The 25,724-nt window shown below is 56.7% G+C and overlaps 1 protein-coding gene across 1 annotated transcript in view; it reads right to left on the reverse strand.

Moving 5' to 3' along the window:
• The window catches only part of ASTN2 (astrotactin 2), a gene marked incomplete at both ends in the record, with an annotated part of 316,075 nt that overhangs the window by 77,528 nt on the left and 212,823 nt on the right, over positions 1–25,724 (reverse strand). The window contains 3 exons of the mRNA XM_084298804.1: positions 7,713–7,861; positions 8,955–9,088; positions 18,471–18,736. Coding sequence (XP_084154930.1) covers positions 7,713–7,861; positions 8,955–9,088; positions 18,471–18,736 — 549 coding nt within the window. The remainder of the gene's footprint in view (positions 1–7,712; positions 7,862–8,954; positions 9,089–18,470; positions 18,737–25,724) is intronic.

A 25,724-nucleotide genomic window follows, 5' to 3' on the forward strand; every position in this document is an offset into this window, starting at 1 on the left:
TCGAGGCTTAATCCCTCTCTGGTTTTTGCTTCAACTTCCCTCGCTCTGAAGTGAGGCGGGGAACAGAGGGAGCGCTGCGCCTCGAGCCACAGCAGCCCGCAGCATCCCGGGGAGCGGGGAGGCAGGGGATGGGAGGTGGTGGTCCTCAGGGCACACGGGATGGAGGGACAAAGGGCCACCTAGCACGGAGCCACCTGGGGAGCAGCGTGGGTTTAGAGCAGCTTTGGCATTGGTATGGCAGAGCAGGATCCCGGCTGAGAACAGCTGTAATGGTCAGGGCAAGGCTGATTTACCACCCTGGCTTCTGGGACCGTCCCCAGAGTACCTCCGGCACTTCAGACAGGACAGGATAGGTTGTTAGGGCAGCCTTTGTGCCTCCTTTGATCTCTTTTGCACCTTTATTTCTTTCCAGAGACTTGCGGAGGGATGCTATCTAACTGCCCGGATTGCATTTCAGCCTCCTGACAAAATGAACACACGCACGGGAAGCCCCAGCAGCAGGCAGAGGACTGGAAAGCAGCTTCACCGCCCCGTTCAGGCTCCCATCTCAGGCTCTGGTTAGCAAGAAGAACACGGGAAGCCTCCAGGAAGATCCAACTCTGGCAGGGAGGGCTGGCCGGGGCGTAGCTCACACCCAGCTTTCCGCCCCGAGCAGGGTCGCGCTGCACCCGCCGTGCCCCACATTTTCCAACCCTCTCTGGGCTGCGTGGCCAAGCACCAGCTCTGCAGACGCAGCCCGAGCTTCCCTCCAAATCCCAGTCACAACTTATTGACTAGACAGGCTTTTCTAATCAATGAAGGCTCCCACGTAAAGGCTCCGCTGACGCGCTCGCATGCCACGAGCAGTCCAGCCGCGTTAGCTGCCTTCTCTCCTGATGCTTTCTGACAAGGCGGATTTGCGGCCTTGACTTTTCCAGATCAGGAGAAACTTTATCCTAGGGGGTAAAATTACAGATCTTAAAAAAAAAAAAAAAAAATGAAATACCCACGTCTGGCCTCGTTAACTGCCATTTAAGAAGTTCAGAGCCCTCTCTGCTAGAAGGGAGCATCTCCAGCTGCCCGGTGCCGCAAGGCAGAGGTGGCTCCGAGCGCAGAGCCCTTGGCAAGCTCCAAGCCCTCGGCACCATCCAGGCTGCTCCGTCCTCTGGGGCCAGCCCCAGCTCCCCACCTACGAAGGGATTTGGGAGAAAATGAAGATAGTGCCCGGCTCTGTCCAAAAGGTGTCTGTGCAGATAAAAATAGAAGCCTGGAACAACTCTATGGAAATGTGAATTAATGAAATGCTTCAGCAACTGACTCAACTCTAATTGAGGGCTGAGAGCCCTCCACCTCCCTTCTGCTTTCCAGGATACAGAAATGACACTGGTAGGTGGAAATAACTACAGCTGTCCCAGTGGGAGAGAAGTCAGTGCTTCACAGCGAGCGTAATGGCCAAAATTAAGCACTTGCTTGGTGTTATTACACAACACAGCCCAGGAAGCAGCTTCCAAAAACTTGACCTTCTCTTCAAAGGCTTCTTTTTGAATCAACTTTCCTGTTGTTAACAAGTGAAGTGGATTCAGTGCTTGAGAAAGGTCCTCTGGGCGTTCAAAACAGCTTCACCCGTGTGCTGGTTACAGAGGAGGCGGCAGCAGGAGCCCCGGCTGCTGCATTTCCACCCCTGGCACCCGAGGGGCAGAGACAGTCCTCACCTCAGGGCTGTTACCATCAGCCAAACACCCCCTGCTTGAGCCCACAGAGGTCCATGAGGAGCCAGCAGGTATGGACAGAGGAGGAGATCAGCAGTGGTGGATCACCAGCTCCTGGCCACCATCAGGTCTTCTCCACTTTTGCTCAGAGACCCTTCCAAACACAAGCCAAATGCACAGATGCCCCTGAGAAGGCTGCAGAAGATGTGCTCTCCTGAAACCAACAGACATTGTGGCTTTTTTTTTTTTTTTCCCTCCAAGCTACAGCTCTGATCCACCAGCCCCAGAGCTGGTGTCCCCTGAGCCTACTTAGAAACAAAAAAGCCATCTACAAATGTGGCACCTCCATCAGCATAGAGCGTTTTACCTCCGAAGGACTTCACAGCAGCAGTCAGTATCACCCACACGAGATCATTAACATCTCTAACAGCAACTGGTTTAAAGACTCCAGCCCTAACACACTCCATGCTTTGTTGGCATTAATTAAGACTCTGGATGTTCACATAGCCACTGACCTCAAACTCCCACAGCTTTTGAAGCACAATGTCACCTCTGCGGTGCCCAGCCCGCTTGGAAATAGGGCTCTCAAGATTATTTTAAGGAGGTAACTTGGTTTAAGGAGAGCACACCGACTCCTTCCTGACAGGCACAGTACTTGTTCTGGCCAAATCATTTTTTCTCCCCTTCTTCTAGTCTGTGGCTGCTTTTCACACGCCTAGCAGCACAGCTTGCACACAAGGGGGGTGTGGAAGCGTTCCGCAGCCGTCTCTGCACGGCCCCAGCCACGTCAGAAGGATGCTGCGAGAGCACAGCAAAGTTATAAATAAGACACCCCAGCCTCTATTCGGAGCAAACCTTGCAAGTGTACAAAGCACTGAACCTGCTGGTTTGACCTATTTCACTTTCTTTTATAGGAGATGCGGATTCAAAGAGTCCCCTGCAGAACAGCAGCGCGCTGGAGGAGCCTGCAGTGGTGACACACGGGTTTATAGAGCCATTCCCTCTCCTCCTGCAAGTTATCCCACCCAGCCTGTCCCCCTGGCGCTCTGCAGCTCACCCAGGGGCTCTCCTCCCTGTCACAGCCCTGCTGCACGCGGCCAGGCTGTGCTGGTGTAAGACAGCCCCTGTGCACCCTGAACAGCCCAAGGCTGCCTGCTCCTGCTCCAAGATCTACATGACCTCCAAGAAGCGCATTCGGCAGCCTGTGCTGCTGTTCCCCTCCTTTCTTGGAGGTCTCTGTTGGGACTGATCCTTCTGGGCTGTGGCAGCTCACGACCAACAGCAGCACCACTGTGTACAAGCACACGAGAGGCATCCCCTGCTGTGTGCTCTGTCCCAGCTAACGTCCCACAGCATCCCCAGCTGCTGGCACACAGCAAGCTGCAGAAGTGGCACCACTGGAAGGACAGAGGCAATCACAGAATATCCCAAGTTGGACCCGTAAGGATCATTGAGGCCAACTCCTGGCACCAGACAGGTCTACCCAGAAATTCAGGCCATATGACTAAGAGCACAATTAATCACAGCTTAAGAGCCCTGACAGAACTGAAGACACCGGGCTAGGGCACTTCATTGCTCTGCGTTTTCCCCGTTCTACCCACTGGGCTGCTGGAACACAAGCAGGAGGGGACAGCTCCGTGCCCAAGGAACGTGACCCCTCAATGCTGAGGGTCTATTGCTGAGTAATTCACTGCCCAGCTCCCACGACCTCAAACAAGTCATTTATCTGCGTCTTGGGTTTCCCCATCCTCTACCAAACATGGGAGAACCCCTTCCTGCCTCAGCAGCTCACAAGGTGCCATGGTGGGCACCTCCCCAGGCCCCTCCGTGACATCCAGGGACTGCCCACAGGGCAGCCTGCTCCTGCTGCTGGAAGAGGACAGCTTTTGTTCAGAGGGAAGGGGGGAAATGTGAGATGGAGAGAGCACCCTTGGTGCTTTTTCTAGAAGCAGCCCCACAGTTTCCACCGTGGAGCATTGTGGAGGGGCTGCAGGATGAGTGCTGAAGGCAGCACTGGGAGCAGAGGATGCTGGCACAGGCTGCTCTGGGGGCATCCAGAGAAACAGCAGCACTGCCCGGGCACTGCAGGAGGAAGCTCGCAGCGGGGAGCCTCTGTAAAACCTCACTGGGTAGAGGAACATGTAGAAAGAGACAGAGGAGCTCAAGAACATCACAGCAACACAGCCACCAACCCGAGGGTGGCACAAACTCTGCTCACGGACCCCAACCCATCACCCAGACAAAGCCCACAGCCACTGCCCTGTCCTCCCCCAGCCCCGCTGTACATGCACTATGAATGCATTTAAAGCACTTTTTTTCCTCTCTAATTTCCAAACCTCTGGCTAACACTGCTATTTTTGCCCCCAGGCTGAACAGCCACCCCACCACGGCGAGCAGGAGGTGGGATCAGCAACGTCACAGCACCACCCCCTTGCACCCAAGAGGGGCCAACCATCAAGGAGCCTCTGCATCACTGCAACCCGAGCCACAGAGCCCAGCCAGTCCCCTCCTGCCCACTGAAGCCCCATACTGGGTTCATCAGTGCCTCCCACCCACCATGGCACGGAGCAGCTCCATCTGTCCTGGTGCACGTGCCAAAACAGAGGCCTGGGGAGACGTGCATGGAACAGAGGTGAGGAGGAGGATGAACCGTGGCCAACACCACCCAGCCTTCACCAACTGCCACCTCCACCTGTGAGGTTCTCGGCAGAGGGGCTTAAGGCACGGTGAGAAGATCACAGCAGCAGGACCCAGCCTCCCAGCCTGAAAACAAGCGGCCTTCTGTCCTCCGACCCCACCCTGGCTGGAGGACGCAGTGCCCCACGCGCAGGAACGTTTCCCATGGCAGGGCTCAGCTCTTGCTGGGGATCTTTGATGTAAAACCACCACAACGAGCCCTTGTGATACCCCGTGTCCCTCGTCTGATAGGGGCAGGGACACGGGCTGGCTACAGCAACCAGGCCAGAGAAATAAAAAGCACTTTGCACGGTGGTCACGTTATCCCCTCGTCCCTCCCCCTCATCCCCTTTGGAGCTTCTTAACTTCAGAAACCTTCCTCCAGAGGAGTGTTGGAGTGACAGAAAACATTTTCCAAGCCTAATATCAGTTCCAGATGTTCACAGCCATTTCAGTTTGTACCTCACCCTGTAAAACACATTTCTCTCTCTCCCTCTCTCAAGTGCAGCGCCTGCTTCGTCCATGACATAATGCGCTGGCGGCCCGGCCGCGCACACACACGCGCGCCTGCGCCCTCTGCGAGAGCCTCATGTTCAAACAAAGAGCATCACTCAACTACAAAGCCGTCGCACACATGGAGTTATGAGTAATTTCCACAAGTTTTAATAAACAGTTTGGGATGTAATTGCTCTCTGTCTTCTCCGCTGGCTCCTGAGCAGAGAGGCTCTCTCCGTGCGCGGTGGTGTTGAAAGCGTGGTTTGTTTCGCACACCAGTTCACCTCGGGAACTGCTCCTATTAGCATCAGATGGTCCAAGGGCCGTGCACTTCCAAGCACCAGTAAGAAGCCTCTTTATGAACCACGTCCAGCCAGGGGGCAGCCGACCCACACCAGCTCCCAGCTGCTTCTGCCCCATCCCAGGAGCAGGGGGCGCGAGTCCCACCAGCCCCCTGCCTTGCTCCTGACTCAGCTCCAAGAAGAAGAGGAGCAGATATTTTGTGGCTCAAGGGAAAGGCTTCAGCCTCCAATTGCAAAGCAAGGGGGAGGCCGAGGAGTTTTGCAAGTATGGGAGCCTGGAAGCTTTTTGCAGGGGGGCAGAAGGCAGGGGCCAGGTACCAGCCAGAAGTGAAGCCTGCCACAGGGCTGAAGAGCACAGCCAGTGCCAGGGAGCACAGTAAGAGGTGGCTACAACTGCAATAAAAAGACACAGCCATAAAAAAAAAAAACCTACATGCTTGAACTCAGGAGATCCAAGGAATGAAGAGCAGTGTTCTCAAGAGCCTTCACACCTTGCAAGATCCTCCCAGCACTGCCAAGGGAGCACCTCCAGCACCGGGAGCACCCTGCTCCTACCTGCCAGCAGCCCCAGGACCGGTGGGGAAGGAAGACCTGACGATATCCATAAACCCCTCCAGATCTCCCTTCCTGCAACCCCCTTCTAGGGTTGACTTCATTTTCTTTTTTTTTGTGCACGCTGCTCAGATGGGACGGAGCCATGCTGCAGTGTGTCGGGTGGGTGGTGGTGAGGAGGAGATCCCCACGGCTGGGTTTTGGGTCAGGGTGAAGCAGCACGGCACCAAGGAAAGCCTCCAAGAGCTGTTGTAGCTCTGCAGACCTACGCAAGGTACTTGCAAGAGTCAAGTCATCTGGTGAGAGGGGCCTGGAGGGTAAGAAAGGAATGAAGGAAGGAATGTTGTTTGGTTATAAACAGCGCAGAGAAAGAGGAGAGGCTTAGGATCGGCTTTTCTCTTTAATTGGTAATGGGGTCATTCTGTCCTGAACAGTCCCCCAGAGCAGGTAGAGGGGAGGGCAGCTCCTCACAACGAATTCAATCGCCTAACACATGGCGGTCATAAAAAGAAAATAATAATAATAATAATCTGCCTTTCCTACTCTGGCTGCCAGGCAGAGCTCCAGCCACTTCAAAGCAACAACCCCACATTTCCCCAGTCTGGCCTCACCTGACCGAGGTGTGAGCAATCTGGAATCCCCATCCCAAACACGGTGCTTCGGTGGCTTGTTTTCCCTCCCCGTTACTGGAGCGTGCCCCTCCAAGACACAGAGCAAGCCTTCTTCCACCCTTTACCTTTCGTACACCAAGAATAAAGAAAGTGGAGGCACGACCCTGGCAAGAAGGTGCAGGAGGAAGTTTCTGCAGGATGGGACTGATGTGGGAGCAAGGAAGCAGAGCTCCTTGTGGGGGGCTCCAGCTCTGCCCAGCAGGAAAAGTCCAGATCTCACGGAACAGAAGCTTGCACCTGATGGTAAAGGCAGCCACAGCAGCACCAGCCCCGTGCCCACATTCAGCTGTGTCCTTGCAGACAGCCTGGCCACGCACACCTTGCCACCAGCTGACCGAGCCCAACCTTTAAACCGAGGAGGTTTTAATCACCACAAGCCCTCACAATGCCTCTCTCCAGCTGCAGGTGGAAACCTTCTCCCCCAGCCAGAGGTGGGGGAGCTGTGGTACTGCCAGCACCTGTTTTTTTTTTTTTTCAAAAGGCAGCTCCCAGCTTCAGCCAGCACCAGGCTGCCTCTGGCATCTCCCACCAACCTCTTTAATGAGCTAAACCCAAAGCTGTTGAGCAGAAAGCAGCAGGAGGTTTTGCCTGGTTTTCGACGCAGCAGTAGCATCACGCAAGGCCTCCAGTGATGTTTTCTGAAATAAATCATTGATTCGCTCAAATCCAGCTCCGTCCTTCACATCCTGCACCTTGCCCAGCAGCTCCTGGAGCACAGCTTGAATCGCTGACAAAGCCTTCGCAGGGCACAGAGCGCTCAGCCCACGCCTGAGCTGAAAACTGAGCTCCAGCCCAGGGAAGGTTCAGGTTCCCCTGGAGAAGTTATGTGCTGCTTAAGTGATCCCTCTACACATCACAGGCTTCGGATTGCCTTGCTGGCTGTGCAAGGTAACTCGACGTGTCCTTCTAACCGCCGGCACGCAATCCCCACTCAGTGGAACGGCCCTGTGCAGCCCTTGGCTGCTGTGTGCTGACCTTCCCCCTGCACCCAGCACCCCGAAGCACTTCAGGCTGATGCATCAAACAGTCAATTCAAGTCATTTCAACCAACAACTCCAGCTCGCAGCTCTCCTATCCAAAAAAAGCAAATTACTTCCTTCTGCCACGCTCTATTTTTGTTTTTCCCCTTCCCCTCCCATACACATCTCTACAGAAGCCTTCAGAAACCTCTTCTGGAGCTTCCAACACCACACCTAACACCTCTGCTCCTTGCACCTTTCTGCACACAAGCAGCAGCTCCGAGGAGGACCCCATCAGGGCTCAGCACCATGCACACCGCCGTGCGCCCTCCGGAGCGCACAGAGCCGTCCCGCTGCAGCGCCACCCACCTGTGTAGAGGTCGGTGTCCGTGTACTCATCCACCTTCTTGTGGTGCAGGACGTAGTCGGACACCTTGGTCCCGATGGCAGGCTGCACGTCCAGCCACTCCAGAGACACCACGGTGCTGGAGGGCTCCACATTCGGGGACAGCCGCAGGCTGGGCAGGAGGAAACCAAAGAGCACGTCAGCTCCCCTCCCAGGGGATCCCCTCTCCCAGCAGCACAAACCCCAAATTCTCACCCTCACACACAGGGACACACACACAGACCACAGGGACAAGGGGGTGAAGGGAGAGCAGGTATATGGGCACAAAAGAGAAGCTGCCAGCTGGGTGCAGCCTGTTGGGGTTGGTGTTCTTACCTCCCAGCTCCTACAAGAGCTTCGTACAACCCCACATGTCCTGTCTGCAGGAGGGCTCACAGCTTGGGAGAGCTGCTGGAGCTCAGCAGCTCCACAGGGAGCTAAGAGCCAGCTGCCCAGGAGCAAGAGAACAGGGGAGGACCCAGCTTAACCTCCACGTAGCCCAGTGGGGCTGAGCCTACATGAAGGGAGGGCCTGGGCTGCACGGGGAGCGAGCAAAGAAGGGGCAGGTGTGGCCGTGAGCTTACCCAGCTGCAAACAAGCAAGCCTCTGATGGGCGTGAGCAAAAGGAAAACCAGGGCAGCTGCATGCAGAGTGCTGTGGGGACCAGAGTGGGGCATAGGGGCAGGCAGAGCAGCTTTGGGCTGCTGGCTGTGCTAGCACAGAGGTGCTGCTCTGCACGGGGCTGAGCAGCAACGCAACACAACGCGGGGCTACGGAGCGCCTGGCTCCAGCACGCGAGTGTGTTTGTTGAACTCGGGGTGGGAAGAGACTCCCCTCTGAGGATGTTGGCTCACTAAGGTGTTCTGCTCCTCGTGGCTCGCTGGAGCCAGTCTTCCTGCTTTCTCAGCTAATTCCCCATCACTTTGCTCCTTATTTGCTCTCGCTCTGACAAGCCGCAATGGATCGCGCCGTAATTCCATTTCTTTCAGCATTTGAAATCCCGTTCTCCGAGCCCTGCTAATCGGGTGATGAAAAATCTGGAAGGAAACCTTCCAGGGGCCACGGCCGGAGCCAGGATATCCTAAAGGCATCACTCAGGCAGCGAGGCGCCCTGGCCCGCAGCCCTGGGCTCAACGATGCAGGGCAGGAGGTGCCCAGGGGCTGAGCCACGTCCCATGGGACCGGGGTGGGCACTGGGGGCCGCGGGGAATCGCGGGGATACGTACATGGGCTGCGGGAGGGGGCTGCAGTTCGGCAGTCCGTTCTCATCGAAGGCGTTGAGGTCGCACCTGCACCAGTCTTCGATCACGTCGCCTTTCCCCGAGCACCAGTAGGAGCTCATCAGGGCGCCCTTGAAAGCCTGCCGGGAGAGCACAAAGCGTGAACGTGCGCACTGAGGATGCGGGGAAAGGCGGCCAGCAGCTCGGCCGTGTGTACGGTGAGGGTTTTGGGAAATGCTGGGGGGGGTTAGGGTCCTCCCTGCCCTACCACTGGCTCCCTGCATGGCCCCGGATGAGGCATTTCACCTCCCTGGGCTTCAGCTCCCTCATAACAGCGATTGGGGTTGGGGCTCCCCCTCTGTGCTGCTGTGGGGTGGGGATGGGAGGTGTCGGCACAATGCACGGAGGGCTCTTGTGGTGCACCGAGCTGCCCCAAACACAAACAGGAGCCCCTTGGTGACACAGGACATCACCTCTAGGGGACCTTCCAGTGCTGTTGCAATGAAACTTTTCCACATGTCCACCCCCCAGGTGTTTCTGACCCCATGCAGTGACCCCACAGCACACACCACTTCCATCCCTCTCAGGTTTACACACGCTGCCTCCTGCGAGCAAAACGATGTTTTATTCACTCACATAAAGAGTATTCACCAGAAAAAAATGCAGTATCAGAAAAAAACAACCCCGGCAGGTACCTGTGGGTGCTCTCCAGCTGGAAGCCTCCCCTCTGCTGGCTGCCCTCAGCCTGCCCAGGAGCTCCTCGCAGTGCAAGCTGACCCCAAAGCAGCGCCCACCCACTGCCATCCGGGGCTGAGCCTCTCACACTGAGCTCCCCAGCCTGACCCCACGGAGCCTCCAGCTTGGGTTGGGGTCCCCGTGGTCCAGGACGGGGCACCCCTAACCCCAGAGGCTGCTCAGCTCAGCCTGAGTGGTTTTACAGTGTCTTCTCCCGCTCCCTTTTGCCTGTCCCATGGCCATCGAAGCCAGCACCTCTCCCCGCACACAAACCCAGCCAGAGTTAAAACCGACTCCGCTAGAAAACCCACCCCAACACCCGCTCAAACAAACCCCTCTGTGATGCCTTTAACCTTTTGGCACACACATTTCGGGGCTGGGCTGCCTTCCCAGACCCTCCTTCGTGCCCGGCAGCGCTGCGGGAGCCGCAGCCTGCGGATGCCTGGCCCCGGCGATACCGCCCGCGCTGCCGGGTCGCACCCTGCAGATAAAGCGTGCCCTTTGGGGGGACAGGGACAGCTCCGGGGGATGTGGCATTTAGCAGAGAACTGTAGGAAAAGCGCCGTCCCGGGGACGTTTATGAAAGGAGGAGGTATAAATAGAGCCTGACGTCAGGGCTGCTATTGTTTGGGGTCGTGCCGCTTTCCCCAAACACACCGGTACCTTCAGCGCGGCGCCTGCCTCTGCCATACCTCTGCTCCCAGACATTTACGGAGCGGCACTGTTCCAGAAGGGGGAAAAAACACCGAGAGAGAGAAAATGTGATGTTATTTTATTTCGTTCTTTAGGAAGTAATTAAAGCGCCGGGCTGGAAAGGGCATCACAAAGCAATGGGACGCGTGGAGGGCAGAAAGGAACCTATCTGGCACACGGCTAGATGGGTGTGGGTGCGTGCCCGCAGAGACTGCAGGGTCTGTGCAGGGCAGAACCAGAAGGAGGGCCACAGGAGCGGCCCCTGGGCTCCCTTGGGGGCTGCAGAAGGCACCAAAGCCCCTTCGCTGGATGGATGCAGGCAGGAGGCAGTGGCCGTGCTGCCTCAGCGAGCTGGTGCGCTCTGCGCACACAGCAGGCGGTGGTGACAAATAACTAGGTCGTCTGAAAAAAATCCAGGATGACAAAGAGACCGGGCAGCGGATGCTCTGTGAATAAGGGTCTGAAGGACAGGCGCAGGGACAGCTCCTCTCCTGTGCCAAGCCCAGAGCCTCGACCCTCTCCAGGGGCCGTAAGGGGGTGTCAGGAGGGTCCCTGTGGGGATGTCCAAGGGAACGTGTCCCACCCCGCGTGTCCCCCATGCCTCTGCCTGCTCCCTCCGCCCTGCCCCGTCCCCATCACCCACACAGATGTGCTGTGCCTCCTCCTGTCCCCACAAGCTCGCTGCCTGCAGCGCCCTGTCCCCCTGCCTGGTCACAGCAGCACGCTGGCACTCTCTGCACTGTCACACCGGTGGCACCGCTCTGCTGTCACCCCAACCCCGCCGCTCAGCACGCTCCCTCCCTGGCCACGAACCCCCTGCACAACCCTCAGCCTGGGGAAGAAATCCCACCCGCCCCATCCCTGCCCTTTTGCCAAACCCGAGTCAATCCTTCCTTTCTGGGTGTATTTTTTTTTTTTTTTTCATGCTAAGTGCAACGCTGGATGAGCAATCCCCTCCGCTGCGCCTGCCCAGCCTTACCCACGTCGTAATTAGATCCTGCAGGTACCCAGCCGTCATCTGCCTTGTGTCAGCCCTCGCGCAAACAAGGTTAGCAAATCGATGCGGCCTCCAATTGCAGGCTGCAGCCTCCCATTTCCCGACCCTCGCTGATGGAGGAGCGGCCGGACGGCACACGCTGGTGCCCAGCCTCCCCCAGTGCCCAGCAGGATGCCCAGCCAGGTGTTTTCAGGGTTTTCCTGCCTGCAAGGGTGGGGAAGTGGCAGGAGCAAACTGAGGGAGAAATAAGATTGTGCAGAAAGGAGCTCCTTGCGCATGGAGCTCTTGCTCACCGCTGCGTTAGGAGGCTCTGTGCCCTCTGTAGGGTCTCCTGCCTGCCCCTTGGGGATGCTCGCTGGCCCCACAGAAACTCCAGGTACAAATGAAGGGTCTCAGGGAGCTTTGGGAGCTCTGTAATCCTCCCAGCCCTGAAGCCAAGTGTCCAGACCAAGCCCGTGCTTCTTTCCATGAACTCCCCGTAGCCTCGTACAGGAGCTTGGTGGCAGAGGATGACCAAGAGCAATGGACAACAGATGCAGGGAAGGCACTGGTCACAGAACAGACACCGAGAGCATCCCCTGGGGGCATCTCTTGCCCTCCCTGCTGCCTCGCTCAGCATCCTGCAGCCTCCCCTCCACGCCAGGAGGCAGCAGGCACAGTTACGAGCCCGTCTCTGACACCTCCAGCTCCTCAGCGGATGCCTGGCCGTGGTGGCCACACCAAGGCAAGGAGCTGTGCAAAGCCACCAGGCTCTGCAAGGGCTCCCCGGGACCAGCTCTGCCCCCTGGCCGCGCTGTCCCTGCTCTGCCAGCCGCATCTCAACGCCCCTCCGTGCCCTAAGGCAATTTTGTCTTTCATTTAAAAGTATCCAAATTGTATTGTTTGCCTGTGAGTCAGCCCATTTAGTTTATGTCCTTCAGTGCCAGAGGGGAAATTTATGAGATGAGAAACTGGCTCAAAACGTTTATTTTCTAGATGACGAGTCATGCCATTAGATATATAGCATTATGAATCATAGGAACAGCATCTAATTTGCTCTTAAAGGTATAATAGGTCTGACTCCCCACACCCATGCGCACACATATATCGGATTGATAGCTCCCCCATAGGATGGCTAGTTCATTTGTTTTGACATGAGCAAGACTTACAGGACCATAAAGTCCCATCTTACCATAAGTTAAGCCTATTCATAAAAAAAAATATTAGGAAATGAATGATCAGCTAGGCACATTCATCCTACACTCGATTGCATATGGATCTATCTCCTGTTGTTATTTGTGCTCAGGGGGAGGCCATTTGGCCCCGTTTTATAGCTCAGACGCTCTGCAACGAGCAGAGAAGAACATTTCCTCTTTGTCCTCTGTTAGACCTAGCTGGAGGAGGGAGAAGCAGCAAGTTATTTCTGACCGCGGGCTTGCTGTTGACATCCCCGGAGAGAAAAATTATAGGACACGAGGAACACTGCAGGTCAGCATTTGCAGGACACAGCACGCAGCACAGAGCCCGTTGTTTCCAGATGGGGCACTGGGAAGGGTGTGAGCTGGGTGCTGATCTCCCCTCGCAGATCTGATCTTCTCCACGGCTGGTAGGGATGTGGAAATCTGGCCCAAGCGATGCTTTATGTCTACGTTTCTTTATGGTTGGTGGGCACACCTCAGTTTCTGCTAGAATTAAAAAGGGAATTCAGGGAGATGATGGAAAAAAACAAACAACCAACATGCAAACAAGCAGGCAGGCTGGAGGCAGACGTGCTGCAGGTACCCTAGGTGAACCAGAAGCTGGTGCTTTGGCACACTGTGGTTTGTGCACTGCTTTTCTGATTACTTCCTTCAGGAGTTTTTCTTTGAGGCCACCGATGAGTGCAGCTCCCCGACGCTGCCACGCTCCATGCAGATACCAGCAGTGCTGCCTGTTCATCAAGGGAAAGGAGAGCAGGGATCAAGCAGGCATTTTACAGCCTGGCCGGGATGCTATCACCACGACAGGGTGGCTGGAAGAAAAGCTTTCCGTGCCCTCACAGTGAGGCTTACAGGAGATAAACGCTGCTCCTTAGTCGTCTAGACATCTCTGGGAGGAGGAAAACAAACAGAAAGGAGGAGGAAAACGAAGGATTTCCCAGGCCAGAGACTCTTTCCAGGATCACGCAGTTCGCGTCTGAAAGTCTGCTCCAGGTTCGCAGCGAAGGAGGATGAAGTTTCCCCGCTGCTGCTGGCAGGTGATCTCATCTGCTGCTGCTCACACCCTGCCTGCCTCCGGCCGCCGGGCCTGGGGGAGCAGCATCAGCAGCACTTCATCCCGGGAAGGCTCTGCAGCGGTCTGCCGGAAAGGTCAGGGTGCTGGAAGGGACCCAGGGTGGGCAGCATCCTGGCTTCTGGCATCGATGGGAAGCGAGGGAGCAGCAGAGGACACCGTAAAAGCTGGCAGCGGGGGAAAAGGAGAGCCTTCGCAGGGCAGGGAGCGCCCCCGTTCACACCTCGGCTCCGAAGCTCCCCCCGGGGTGGTTACAAAGCCTCCATTCTTCCCCCGCCTAACGCGAGTCGGATGTGGGCTGGAGCTGCGTCGGGATGCACAAGTGCCGGGCTTTGGCACGAGGAGGAGGACGGCCAATTAACAGATATTCAAATAAAGCAAAAGCAAACCCAAAAGCCCAGACCAAAACAACAACAACAACCCCAAAAAAAAAAAAATAATCTCACCTCGACAATACAAACATTGTCCCCGCTCGCCCTGGCTCCCTTTCAGGTTTTGGCAGTGGAAAAAGAAATCACTGGCACCAGCTCCCTGCGCCTTTGGAGGCTGCTCCGGAAAAGACACAGGGAGGGACAACGCTCTGCGTGCGGCGCTGAGCCTGGGCTCCTTTCCCCCTGCTCTGCCCTTCGAGGGCCACGTCCCCAAGGGGGACACACAGAAAGCTCCCTGCCCAGGTGCTGGAGAGCCCCAGTGTGAGTCTTGTCTGCACAGATCAGGGTGGGCTCCCCCTCACCCCGACCAGTGAGTGGTGATGGATGTCTGAGGGGTGTTTTACCCCGTTACGGGCTCTCAGTGTCCCTCCGGGTAATTCAGGGCTGGGGTAAAGGCACAGCGGTGCTCCAAGCATGCAGCCAGTGTAAGGCTCTGTCCCACATCATATAAACAGCAAGTAGAAGACAACCTTGACCCTGAGATCTGACCAAATCCCACCAACAGGAGATGCCAGAGCCATCTGCACTTTGCACTTGTGCTGAAATGCAGCCGTCAGGGCAGAGCATGCGCCCGGGAAGGGTGCAGAGATCAGCAGGAACCAGGGAGGAAAAGCGGCACCGCTCTCCAAAACCACTGCCACCATGTCACCACCGCCTGTCCCTCTGCTCCGGCACATGCACACTGCTGGTGCAAGCGTGTACAGGTGGTGAAGCAGCTCCTGGCCACACGGAGAGCCCTGGAGGGGTCCCAGCCACGTGCTGGGCACCTGTCAAGCCCGGTGGAGACAAATCCCGGCCAGCCCCACGCTCCCTCCACACCGCGGGCTGGGTTGGGTGCACTGCGAGGGGTTTGTGGCTGCAGACGAACGCTGAAATTACTCAATTTTCAAATTAAACGAAGGTCCTAGGGGTCTTCTAAAATCCGAGCTCAATGTCCATTTGTCTCCTTAAATACAAGCAACGGGGCTTGAGTGCATTTCCCCAGCAGGAGCAGGATAAATCTCTCCTGCCCGCCACCCTCTAAGCGCTTCTGCAGCTGCTCCGCACGAGCCGTGGGGTTTGTGTGTGTGTGTTTGTGCTGGGGGGAAAGGGAGGAGGGAGAACAGTGCACAAAGCAGACAGAGCTTGCTGCTGAAGGCGCCTGCCCCTGCCTCCCCCAGGTCCCAGGGCCGTGTCGGGGTGGGAGGGATGGGGATTTGGGTGTCCCCGCTCGTCCCGGGGAGCCCGCTGTCTCCTCTCGGTGCCTCTCGGTGATTATCGAGGCGAGCTGGGCTCTTCGTCAATCCCACAGCTGCACGGGAGAGAAGTGTTTTGCCCATCCCGTGGGGTGAAGCTGGGCAGGATTATCTTGGTGGGGCAGCGAGGAGGAGGAAGGCCACCAGAACTGGCTCGCTGGCTGGGGTGACGTGCAGCTTTCCTCTCCTTTGGCCTTGGGACCTTCACTAGAGGGAAACCACACAGAGCCACCAGGTCTCTCTTCTTTCCTGTTATATGCCCTGACCTGAAGTGCCTGGGCACTTCTTTCAGCAGAAAGGCACAAAATGGGCAGAGGCTGGTTGCTGTTGGGTCTGCCCAGCCATGGACACGGGTGCAGGTTTCTTCCACAATCCCACAGTGAAGAATCTCCTCCAGTTTCACCTGGACACGGCAGTGGAGGGATCTTTGCTTTAACCACTCTGGTGCCTGCACTGCTACAGGGCACAAGCAGTTGTGATGGCTACGAAAAAGCCATCCAACGATGCTCTCCAAAAGGTACCTGGACTTCTGAACACGTTTCCTTGGCCCACACCTCTTCTTGCCTCCCTCCCCAGAAGCTTTGAGTTCCTGGGGCAGCTGAGATCGCCTTTCAGGAATGTTTTCTTGGACAAAGCCTGAAATCGCCACGTGTCCTGGGATGGCAGCAGCAGCCTGGGATGTCCCTGCCCTAGCACCAGCGCAGTCCCCAGGTATCAGTGACCGTGCAAGCCCTCCAACAATGCTGTTAAGCCACAGAGGGAACCGTTTACACTGCCGGGGGCTGACCAGAGGCTTTGAACTGCAGCCGTAAACCAAAACTCCCCCCGATCAGCCACAGCTGAGGGTTTCCTGATGCTTATGGCACAAATGGCTTTGGAGGAGCATTCCCTGGGCAGCACGAGGCAGAACCTGACTCCTGGAGCCCTTCTAAATTTCATGTCCTTGCTTCAAAGCGAGGAGAAAACAGCCATCCCCAGCTACGTGGAAATAAGCAGCTTTCCAACCTAGTTCACATGGGCAAGGCAATATATTGTCACCTAATCTTTCTCTTGGAAATGGTCGGTTTTAGCTGAAATCAAACATGCATGCGTACAAAAAATAATAATAATAATTAAAAAAAATCACAAATCAGCCCAAGGCAGACACTCAGCCTGGAAACTTAAATCCCAGCACTTAAAGTCTGGCAAGGTCATCAGAAACCCAGAACACGGCCCTGTGCACGAGGTAGCTGTAAATTTTAACCAGTGTGTAACTCCCTTTGCTGAGGTGGATGAGCAGACACACCTACTGCAAACCACGGGCAACATTTCTTTACCTGCAGCTTGCCTTATCTCTGCGGCCAGGCTTATCATAGAAAACTTCAGCAGAACCTCATAGATCTGAGCATCCGTGCTGTTAACGACCTTTCCTTCCTAACGACCTTTCCAATAACGTGTAACAGTCGATGTGTACATACACGCAAAGAGAAAGATCTGAATTTTTTGGTTGTGTGTCCCCCCCCTTCTTTTTGTTTTTGACTTCTGTGAGGGAATTGGGATCTGACTGCAGTTCCTATGGGGTCAGCCTCTGCTCTACCAGTTATTATCCACAGAAATGGGGAACAAACAGCAGGACAGCAGGCAGGAGAGCCGTTAGCTGAGGATGCTCCACTGGGAGGGGAGGGACGTGGCTGGTCTGGTGTGGTCGTGTCCCCAGCCTGCCACCCCGACGTCCCCCTCCCTGCACAAAGGGACCCTGCCGTGCTCCGAACTGCAGCGCCCAACTGCTCACCCCAGCCATCTGCAAATCTTGTTTATGCCACAGGCAAATGCCACGCTGCCAGTGCCTGGGACCACCCCCAGACTCCAAAGTGATGCTGGAAAAGGGAGTTGCACCCTGCGGGCCTTGCACCAGACCCTGCTGGCAGCACAGCCCCCTCCAGCACCCGCCCTGGTGCACAGAGCGAGGCAGCGATTGAAATCTGCAGCTTCACGGCACGTTGGCAGGGGAAGCAGGCACACCTGCTGGGTCCCACCACGCAAGGGATGGCTTCTCAGAGCAAATAACCTCCTCCTGATCTCTCTCTCCCCCCAAAAATCCTGACCACTGCCAGCTCCACCTCCCTGGGAGAGGCTGGGGAGGCTTTGCCCATCGCACACTGCCGGCAGCACCCTGCCCCGTGCAGGCAGCACCTGGAGGTTTGCTTCTTTGGGGTCTGCTTTGTCTGCCTGTTTGGTTGTTGTTCTCCCCAGCGTCTCAGCAGACAGCACAATGCGGGCGGTCCTCCAGCTGCAGCCGATGGGACCAGCCCTCTGCTGAGCCCGGGGAGGAGGAGGAGGAGGAGGAGGAGGCTGGAGAAAGGCAGGCTGTGTCTCCCCAGGATGAGGAGGCAACCCCAGGGCAAGGAAGAGGAGGAGGAAGGCACCTTCAGGGAGGAGGAGGAGGGCGCTTTGCAGCTCTGGCAGGGTGGCATTGCCGCCAGGGCATAGGGCTGGTGGTCAGCAGGGGCAGTGTGGGTGCCCCAGGTCTCTGCTCGCTGTCACTGTCAGCCCCTTCCCCGCACCTCACCTACCTCTCACCCCACAAAAGGAACTGCCACCCTGCTGCTGGAAGGATGCTGCTGGAGGCACCAGGAAGATTAACAGATGGAAGAGCAGGAGCGGGATCAAGGGGTTCCCAAGGAGGGACAGTCCCCATGAGGGTGCCAGGAGAAGCCTGGCAGCTCTTTTGCCCGTGGATCTGGGAGAGGGGGAAGAATCATTCTTGGTGGTCACACCTCCAGGTTGCTGGGATTGCTTCCAGACCTGCAGCCCCATGTCCCACCCACAGCTGCTGCGCGCTGGCTCTCTCCCTGCATCTTAATCAAGTGCAGGCTCGGTGCTAATAAGTGACTTTAAGCAGGTCTGGCATTCCTGGATTTGGGGTTAGGGGGCTGCAGAGGGGATGGGGGGGGGTTGCAGGGAACAGAGAAAGTGGGCAATAAATCTCCAGATGATTACCACTGAAGTTTTCACAGGAAGGAGAGGAGCCCAGCCCCAGGGAAGGGTCACCTCCAGCTTTTCTGGTCCCTCCTGGAGTAACAGTGACCTCCTGTGGCTGCGGGCCCGTCCCGAGGGGCTGCTTATTCCCTCCGGCTGCGCTCGTGCTTCCCCCACATGGAGACAGAGGCAGCTCCTGGTGCTCCACCACCCGCTCACTCACCTCCCTGGTGTCGTTGTCCTGGATCAGGGCGTACAGGGGCACCACGCGGTTGATCTCTAGCAGCACGGGCGTGGGGCTGAGCTGCTCCTTGCCCGGGCGCCGGCACAGGTGGCAGGTGGATGGGCAGCGCCCCTTCTCCTCGCAGCGGATCTCCACGCCGGAGATGAGGTGGTCGTCAGACAGCATCTGTGCAGTCAGCAGGCCCGAGAGGTAGGTGATGAATGGCATGGACTTCAGTTCCTTCTTGTTCCCGAGCTCCGTTGTTTCTGGTTTAGAGAGAGGGGAGAAAATAAGTAGGGTGAAGGAAACCTCGGCACGGTCCGTTCCCCCAAAGCCAAACTTCGTTGCAGCCAGGATAAATGCAGCTGCTGGAGGTGTGGGCCAGGTGGGAGCAGGAAAGCAGAAAGGTCGAGGAGAGAAGGAGAAAAGCAGGGCTGGCAGGTCACCGCCAGGGAGCGGGTCGAAAGTGGGAGCATTTGCAGCCAAACACTTCTAGAAGTGACCGTATCCTCATTCCTCTTTTATTTGCGATTTGCATCTTCGCTTTCTGCGCTTTGCAATGAAACAAAACCACCTGGGTATGTCTGCCCTGCCAGGAGAAACCTCTCCAAAGAGACTCGTCAGGGACCGAGTGCCCTCACCCCACCCCGGCACCAGCCCTCCCCGGTCCCCGTGCCCTTCGTTTGGGCGATGCATCAGGCAGGGCACCGAGACTGAGCAAAGGCAAGGAGGTTTGGCATGGGATGAAGTCCCACGGCAGAGAGGCTCGGTGGCAGAACAGAACGGTCTCACCACAGGGGAACAGACGGGAGCATTTCCAACACCGAGCTGTCGAGACCCTGCTTTTAGGAAACATTCAGGACTTGGAAACCCATGGTGAAGCTTCCTGGTGGTCTAATCCGTGAGGAGAGAAACCCAGAAAGACTGACTTTTTTTTTTTTTCTGACTTGGCCCAAAAGCTCAGTGAGGTCCAGGAAAGGATTGCACCTGGAGATAACCCGAGACGAGAAGGCAGGAGTCCCCTCTTTGTGCTGTACGGGGCTGATTTAACTCTTTAATTAGACCCCTCCTCTTGGGTTGACTGAAGAAGGAAGACCCAACCTTCATGGCCTACAGAAGAGAAAGCTTTCATGTTCTGTGCCCAAACAGGGCTCACGGCACCAGACGGGGACGGATGCTGCCTTCACCAACAACTTCCCCATCCTGAGAAGCTGCTGCAAAGGAAGGAGTTTTGTCTCCGTGCCCTCGGCTTGCAGTGACATGCAGCTGATCTGGCGAGGCACTTGTCAATTAGAAATCCAAATAAACACAGCATTCATTCATTCCTCTCGGAGCCCTTCGGGCTAGGGACAGCCCTTCCCCTTCTGCCAGGCTGTCAGGGAACACTTACGTGCGCAGGATCAAAGCCGTCATGGGAAGACGAGCAAGTTCCAGGCAGCCCGTCCTCCAGCGGGATTAGGGGGACAGTTGCTAAGATAAATTAAAACAAGGCTGTGGTGGAGGTGCCTCCGTATCTGGGAGGCACTGGGATACACAGACATGGAAAAAGAGCCTCAGAGCTGGCTCTTGGAAAGATTCTCTTCTGGGAGAGTGGCTCCAGGCAACTGCATAAGGGAAAGCCATGACACTGCTCAACCGGGTGGCTCGTGGAGAGGGAGGCTACGAGGCAAAGCTTGAGCCTCTCCTGGCCTCTGGATCAGACCAACTCTTGCTGTAACACAGCCACTGAAAGGCACTTAGAGGAAGAGGAGAAAAAAGACAGCAGTGACTCTTCAGGCTGCAAAGCTTGTTCACCAGAGCCCAAGCAGTCACCTCTTCCACGGGATGAAGTTTTGGAGTCACGCGCTAAGGGAGAACGTGAGCACACAGCAGAAAAGCCGAATCACTTCATCTCACGATGGCAATGAGATATCAAACCTTCCTTCCTGAGCTGGTGGCAGCCCAGGCTGGGTGGGGATGCTTCATTTCAGGAGCATTTCTGGGCTTTCTGCTCTGGGCCTCTCTGCCTGCGTCCCCTCTGCTTCGGAGAGCACGGGGCACGCGGTGCATTTGTGCATGGTGCTTGTGGCCTTGGGGGCTCTCGGCGTACCAACAAATACTGCAGGGTGGGATGGATACGTGGTAAGAGCAGCCTCCCCTGGTCCTCCTCAGCTGCCACCTTGCTTTGGAAGGAGCAAGCCGAGGTGAGTAAGGAGTAAAATAAACCTTTGAGCACGAGTTCCTCCCTGCAGGACAGCTAACCCCACTGGGACATCCTGCCCCTTCATCCACCCCCTTCATCCTCCACTGCCAGGAAAGGGGCAGGGCGCTGGAGGTGGTGGCTGAAAGAGCTCTCCAAAGGGACAGGCACGAAGATGAAGGCTCCTCCTTCCTCCTGATGGAAACACAGGTCGGGCACAGCCGTTTGGAGCAGCAGTCACCGAATGGAGCTGCACACAGGGCACAGCAGAGGGCTGCAAATAAAACAAGGTGGAAAAGCAGCGGCTCCTCGGGGAGGCTGTGTGCACAGCACAGCTCCCCTCTCTTTGCAGCCACCTTCTCAGCCACAGAAGATTGACCGTGGAGCCAGGTGACGGGTGGCAGACTTGTCAGCACGGCGGATTTCATAGGTGAGGTGGTAACGGGTGTCTGCATTTAATCCTCTCCATTGCGGTTGAAGCTCCAAGCACTTTGGGGAAAGGAATTGCTTTGTAGATTGGGTTCCCGGGGCCGGGAGGGGTTACTGCAGCTGAGGTGAACAGTTCAGGGTGCTGGAAACTAATTCACAGTGTTCCCTCGTACTGCAGAGGCTCTGGGTACAACTCCAAATGAGGAAAATGAAATAGGACGTGGCTCAGCAGAGGGAGACGGGCTTCGCTGCCAAATCGCCAGCTCTCATCCAGATGAGCACTTGGAAGCCATCAGCACTGGAGAGCAGCTCCTGGTAGCTTTTGTGGAATGAGCTTTGGGGGCTTAAGTACAGTCCTAACAAAATAATCCCCCTGTTCCTTCTATTAAAACCTATCTGAGAGTGCCAGAAGTGCAACCTGCTCACCAGCCAGCTCCTCCGGGGCCGGGGAGAGGCGGTGTGGAAGTGCTGCCCCTGGGCGACGTGCTCTGGGATGAAAGCATCAGCCCCAGGTGCCTCTGGGCTGCACTCGCCCCTCGAAAGCTGATTTCCTTGGTGGAGAGCGTGCTGCCCTCTTCCCAGCCACACCACTTGTCACTCGCAGCGACACACGGGGGAGTTACTGAGATCTGGGAGGTGTATCCCCAAATACACGGGTGTATTCCTGGACCTGCCGCTGCCCCTTGGGCCAAGGGAGAGCTGAGGGGTCTCTGTGCCTCCCTCTCCCCTCTCTCAGAGAGAGGTTTAAGGGATTTGCTCTTCCGCCTGCACGCACAGCTCCACTCCCCAAAGCAAACCCGACAGGGAGCTGGAGAAGCCCCCACACTCCTGGAGCTTTGCTCTGGCTTTTATTACCTCGGTGCTGCTGAGGGCTCACCAGCAATGAGAGCCAGCTGACTGGCTTCTGCTGGGACTTAGGTACGCGTGGCCCAGCCCTGCTGCTGCTGAAGCCGAAGGAAGTTTCTGCTGCTGGACTGGAGAATCAGAACCAGACCCTGCAATGTAATGCTGCAACGCCATGTGAACTCAACAGCACTCCTGTTGTCTTCACTGCAAGCTGGGCCGAGTCAATTTAGCTTCATTGTTCAGGTCCACGTTGCACAAGCCCCGTGGGTAACCTCCCCGAGCGCTCCTTCCAAGCCTCTGCCTTGTTCTCAGGGAAAGGCTTTGCAGGTGAGCGCTGCTGGAGAGCTCTGCAGGGCCTGGCAGCACGGCGAGGCTCGGCCACGGGGGCTGCAGAGCACCGGGAGGGTGGGATGGAGGGAATCCTTATCGGCCCTTGCATCTGGACGTGCTTTCATAATGCTGCTGGAGACTCAGTGAGTCCTGGCAACATCTGCTTGGAAGCACAGCGCCGCGGATGTGGTTAGACGCATCACGGCAACTTGTGGGAGTTATTAGTTTGTTTGTTTGTCTGAAATATGTATTTAGAAAGAAAAAAAAAAACAACAACAACACGACAAATAAAATCGCAGCCTTCCGCTCAGCATCCAGCCTTGCGTAAGGAAGGAGGATGAGCAGCACGGGGCAGGCAGAGGCACCGGCTCCATGCCCCAGCGGGACTCAACAACCCCTCAGCAAGGCCTGCAGTGAGCACGGTGCCTGCTGGGGACTAGAGACGTGGGGAGAGCCTCACAGCATCATCATCAGCACCTCCTCATGCTAGGACAAGAGGGAATGGTGGTAACGCTCCTGCTGGAACAACCTCCAAACAGAGCACCTAACTTTGGTGCCGGAGGGCTCTTTGGTCTTGAGGGCTCCCGGGAGGCGATGGTTTTGCTCATGGTCCAGCCTTTTAAGCCGTGCCTTTTCCAAAAGATCCCGAGTCATTCCTAAACCGGGAATCACTCCACTTACCACAAGAATGCAGCCACATCAGGGGTAGGATGTGGTAGCTCTTCAACAGCAGAAAAGCTTGGAACAAGAAGAGGAGGAGGCTCTCCAGCTGACGCTGTGAGAGAATTTAAGGAACAGGCCCAGGTGGGGATACCTCCGGGTTAACCCTGCTGACGCCCACAGCCTGATCAGCCGGGACTAATTTAGGCTCTGCATTCCCACACAAGGCAGAGGACATTCTGGCCACCAGCTAGGGATTTAGGTGGGGATTTATGGCCAAGACGGCTGCCGGTTTGCTACCTGGTGGAAAAACACCCCGTTTGTTTGCAAATCCATCGAAGGGGAGCGAGAAAGGAAATCAATAGGCGTGTTTGCCTGGGAATTTCTCTTGCAGTGAGCTGTGGTCAGAGCAGCAGCCGACGGGGCTGTGCAGAGCCTGGCCGGCTCCATCACTGCTGGCTGGGGTGACGGCTGGGCAACCCACTCGGGGTGCGTGCAGCCACGTGCACGGAAAGCACGGTGCCAGCCCCTGCTGCCACCCAGGACACACCGTAAGGGCCGAGCCACCCATCAGGCAGCAATACCTGCGTGTCTGGGGCTCACGCACCAGCTGTGACACGCAGGAGCTGGCCAAGGAAGTGTGAGCAATGCCTCCATCCCTCGGCGTGGCATCCTGCGGGGACAGCACGGGCACTTTGGGGCTGGGCATCGCCGCAGCCTGTCCGGCAGGGACATGGGACTCGAGTGCATCCCCTTGTGCCGGTGCTGGCGAGCAGGAGGGTGGCCGTGGGAGCCCCCCCGAGCGGGGTGGGCTGCGTGTGGCCGTGCCACTGGTGGGGCTGCAGGGGCAGTTGTGGCCAGCTTGGTCCGTGAGGACCTGCTGCCCTCTGGTGGCTTTCGGGCTGCAAAACGCGGCTCGCAGCCCTTCTAGCCCCTCGGCTCTCGCCCTCGGGGCTGCCCCACACCCTGGGGAGCTGCTCTGGCAGCCCCCGGGAGCAGCCTCCTCCCTTTGGGGCTTCCCGACCCCTTCCCACCCCCCCACGCCCCCCGCGCCCCCCGCGCCCCGCTGCCTCCCTCTGCGGGCACCCCGCTCGCCGCCCCTGCTCTGCCCGCTGCTTGCAGCTGACACACCACGGAGGAGATGTTCCTGAACACCGTGAAGAACAGCTTTCCAAGTCCAGGGCATTCAGGGAAAGAAAATAAATAAATAAATAAACAAAAAACCTCCAGGAGGGTTTTTAGGGCACACAAACAAACCCCTCTAGAAGTGGGCAGCGCGGGTACCACCGGTGAGCTCGTTGCTGCAAGCCCTGCAGAGCCCAGCACCGTTCCCGCTGCCTGTGCTGGTTCATACCAAAGCCCTGCCCTGCTCACCACATCCTCAGCATCATCGTGGTGCTTGGCCCCTGCCTCGGAGCCATTGCAGACCCCGAGGACAGCTCCACAAGCCCCAGATCGCTGCTGTTGGCTCCCATGGGCTGTTGGCTGCGTGTCCTCCCTGCCCTTCCTTGTCACGGTGCAGGGTCCCTGTGCCCTGACACACTGGGTAACAGCCTTGGCTCATTGTCACCACCTCTAACCAAGTCCACAGAGTCCCTTGCTTTTTCCCCAGGATGCATTATAGGATTATTTCCTCATACTGTTCATTTTCAGGTGTGGGAGCCCTCACAAAATCTGCCAGACCACGCTGTTTCCATCCTAACATCCACCTTGATTCCCTGTAAAATGCATCACTGAATGAGCATCTCCCACAGACTCCCAGGGAGTTTCACCCTTTGGCTCTTTATCCCTGAGCTCACTGTGGTGCAGCCCACCACGACATGGGGCATGGCAGGGTCTTCATTCAGGGTCAGGCCACCCTTCTGGACCATTGGGCAGACCAAGCCTTACCTGCTGCATTTCCCTAAGGGCTGTGGGCATTTCCCACAACCGCATCTGACCTGGATGCAGTGGTGATGCCCGGAGGTGGGAGCGAGCCCCACGTCCTCCCTGGGCACAGCTCACCTCAGGGATTTGTGCTCAGCAGCCTCCTGCTGAGGTTTGTCGCGTGGAGCCTGAAGCACAGCACGAAATCAGGAGAACATAAATCTCACTCATTTTCCTTTGTGAGACAAGCCCAGATTTGCATCTGCTCTGTCTCCAAGTGCCTTTGCTGCCTGCATTGCTCTCTCTGCTGTTTCCTCATCCTTGCTGGGGTCAGCAAACCCCACGCAGGATGCACTGTGCCCTTCGGCATGAGGTCTGAGCCCCATGGCTGCAGGATGGTGCAGGCTGCGCTGTCCTCCCTGCACACATGGATGGAGAAGCCCCATGCTTATGGCAAACAGTTATTCTGAGAGCTCACATCTTTCACAGAAGGAACTTCTCCATGCCACAGATCCCAACCTGTGCTCCCACAGAGGAAGCCCCAAACCCGGCCATTTCCTGATCTGCTGCACTGCACCGCTGGGTCACAGTAAAACTAATTTCTCTGCTATCAGTGAAGCAGCCTGAAGACTCCTGAATGAAATTCGAGCTGGAGTGGGACCCGTGTTACCGATATTCCTCACACCAGCACCACCCTGCAAAATGCCAGGGCAGAGCCACGATCAGGTTGCTGAAATCCTGCCGCTGATTTCAGCCGTCAGAGCACATCTGATGGGGAGAACAGCGATCTGATAGAAAGGTCAGAGGGACGACAAGGAGGAGGGAAGAGGCAGGAGGGAAATGACTGATTACATGATTAACGACTCTACTCATTAGTCCGTGATGTGCGGCAGAGCTGCCATCCTTTGCTACCTCCCATGTGTGAGAGGCAGAGAGGGATGAGT

This window comes from Netta rufina, assembly GCF_964035555.1.
Source record: "Netta rufina genome assembly, chromosome: 20".
Taxonomy (NCBI): Eukaryota; Metazoa; Chordata; class Aves; order Anseriformes; family Anatidae; genus Netta; species Netta rufina.